The sequence below is a fragment of the Chaetura pelagica genome, unplaced genomic scaffold (genome assembly GCF_000747805.2).
Source record: "Chaetura pelagica isolate M959 unplaced genomic scaffold, ChaPel_1.0 scaffold221, whole genome shotgun sequence".
NCBI lineage: Eukaryota > Metazoa > Chordata > Aves > Apodiformes > Apodidae > Chaetura > Chaetura pelagica.
This window is the reverse complement of record NW_009952533.1, coordinates 13,355,550-13,357,275: the sequence shown is the minus strand read 5'-3', so window position 1 is coordinate 13,357,275 and position 1,726 is coordinate 13,355,550. Positions and strand designations below refer to the sequence as shown.

General features: G+C 57.4%; 1 protein-coding gene across 1 annotated transcript in view; it reads right to left on the bottom strand.

The window, feature by feature from the left end:
* Positions 1–1,602, bottom strand: part of PITX2 (paired-like homeodomain 2) — a 3,320-nt gene extending 1,718 nt beyond the window's left edge. Inside the window, exons 1-2 of the mRNA XM_010008966.1 lie at positions 1,374–1,602; positions 419–624 (exon numbers count right to left, since the gene is read on the bottom strand). Coding sequence (XP_010007268.1) covers positions 419–624; positions 1,374–1,602 — 435 coding nt within the window. The remainder of the gene's footprint in view (positions 1–418; positions 625–1,373) is intronic.
* Positions 1,603–1,726: the final 124 nt, after the last annotated feature.

Below are 1,726 nucleotides of genomic sequence, written 5' to 3'. Positions count from 1 at the left end.
AATTGGGAAACCAAAAGAAAGAGAAAATGCAAGGAAGGGCACGTCGGGAGTGCCTCGGAGTGAAGCAAAAGCCCTTGTGTATTTTACATCTTTTACTCATTAGAGGCAGGGCAGGTTGCAGCCTGCTCCAAGCTGCTTTCTTGGCTAATGTTTTCATTAGCGTTTCGATCAAAAGGAGCAGGACGCATTGCACGGTGAGGGAGAAACGTGCAAGCAAACCATATTCCGGAGAGAAAAAGATCCCAATCTGTCTCGCCTTGACAGAAATGTCCTGCTTGGCCCTGCTTTTGTGCAAAGCCTCTGAAGTTCTCATACAAACCGAAATCGAAAGCAGCTGCAAATATTACAGCCCTCCTCCCATTCTTCCCGACTCCCTGACCGTCGCTGCTCGGAGCCGGGGTGTCGTGTGGGCACTTACCCTAACCCTGGCCTCGGTGAGGTTAGTCCAGACAGCGATCTCCTCCCGGGTGGACATGTCCGGGTAGCGATTCCTCTGGAAGGTGGCCTCCAGCTCCTGCAGCTGCTGGCTAGTGAAGTGAGTCCGCTGCCGCCGCTGCCTCTTCTTCTTGGAAGGGTCCTCGGACCCCGCATCTTCGTTCTTGCTCTGCTGGCTTTTATCTTTCTCTGTAAGGGGGGAAAAAACAAAAACCAACAAAAAACCCAAACAGAACAACAAGGCGAAAAACGAGGGCGACGAAGCCTCCGAAGCCTCCTCTTTGGCGGCCGGGGAAGCGCACGTTCCTGCCCCTGCCGCACCGCGCAGACGGCCCGTGACGAGGCTCGGCCGTGTAATGATTAACCCGCCCGGCTGCCCCGCCGCCGCGGCCCCTCTGCGCCCCGCGGACACCCTCGGCCGGGGAGGAGCAGCCACGGCCGCCGAGCGCCACAGAACCGCCTCTCCGCATGCAAGTTTTGCGCCCATCGTTATGCACTAGATTTTCGCCTATCTGTATCCATATTATCCTCCCATCAGTATAAATGTAACCTGTGTTATTTGCCTGTCTATATCCGTATTATTCACCTGCCTGTATCGTGTTATTCTTCTGCCTGTATCCAAATTATTCACCTATCAGTATCCACACCGTTCGCTTATCTATACCCGTATTGTTAGTCCGTCTATACTCATATTACTCGTTCATCCATACCCATATTACTCCTCGATCTATATCGTGTAAGACGCCCATCCTTACACATGCCCTTATCTTTTATACGCCGACACACAGACACCGCACGCGAAAAAAACCCACGAAACGGATCTCGGCCCGGGTGCGGGACGCTCCCGAGCAGAGGGGCGGGGGTGAAGGCGCAACATGGGCTGCGGGGCTGACGGAGCCGGGGCAAGGCAGGGGTCCCTTCCGCTCGCCCCTTCTTACCTGCGGCCTCGGGGCTGGAGGTGTCGGAGATGGTGTGCACCTCCAGCCGGTGCTTGGCGGACTCCAGGGAAGATCGCGCCTGCCCCGGCGCCAGCGCCGTCGCCATGGCCAGCGCGGGTTGCTGGTGGTGGCAAGATGATGCAGAGGAGGAGGAGGAAGGTGAGGAGGAGCAGAGCTTATTCCCAGCTCCCAGGCGCTCCAGGCTTAACGGGTCCTTCATGCAGTTCATCGGCAAAAGGACGCCGAAGTCTACGTGCGCCCCTGGGGGGTCGATAGGAGAAAGGGTGCGTGTGCCTGTAGGTATCGGTACGGGTGGGAGGGTCGGCCCAGCGCCCCCTCCACGGGCGCGGAGC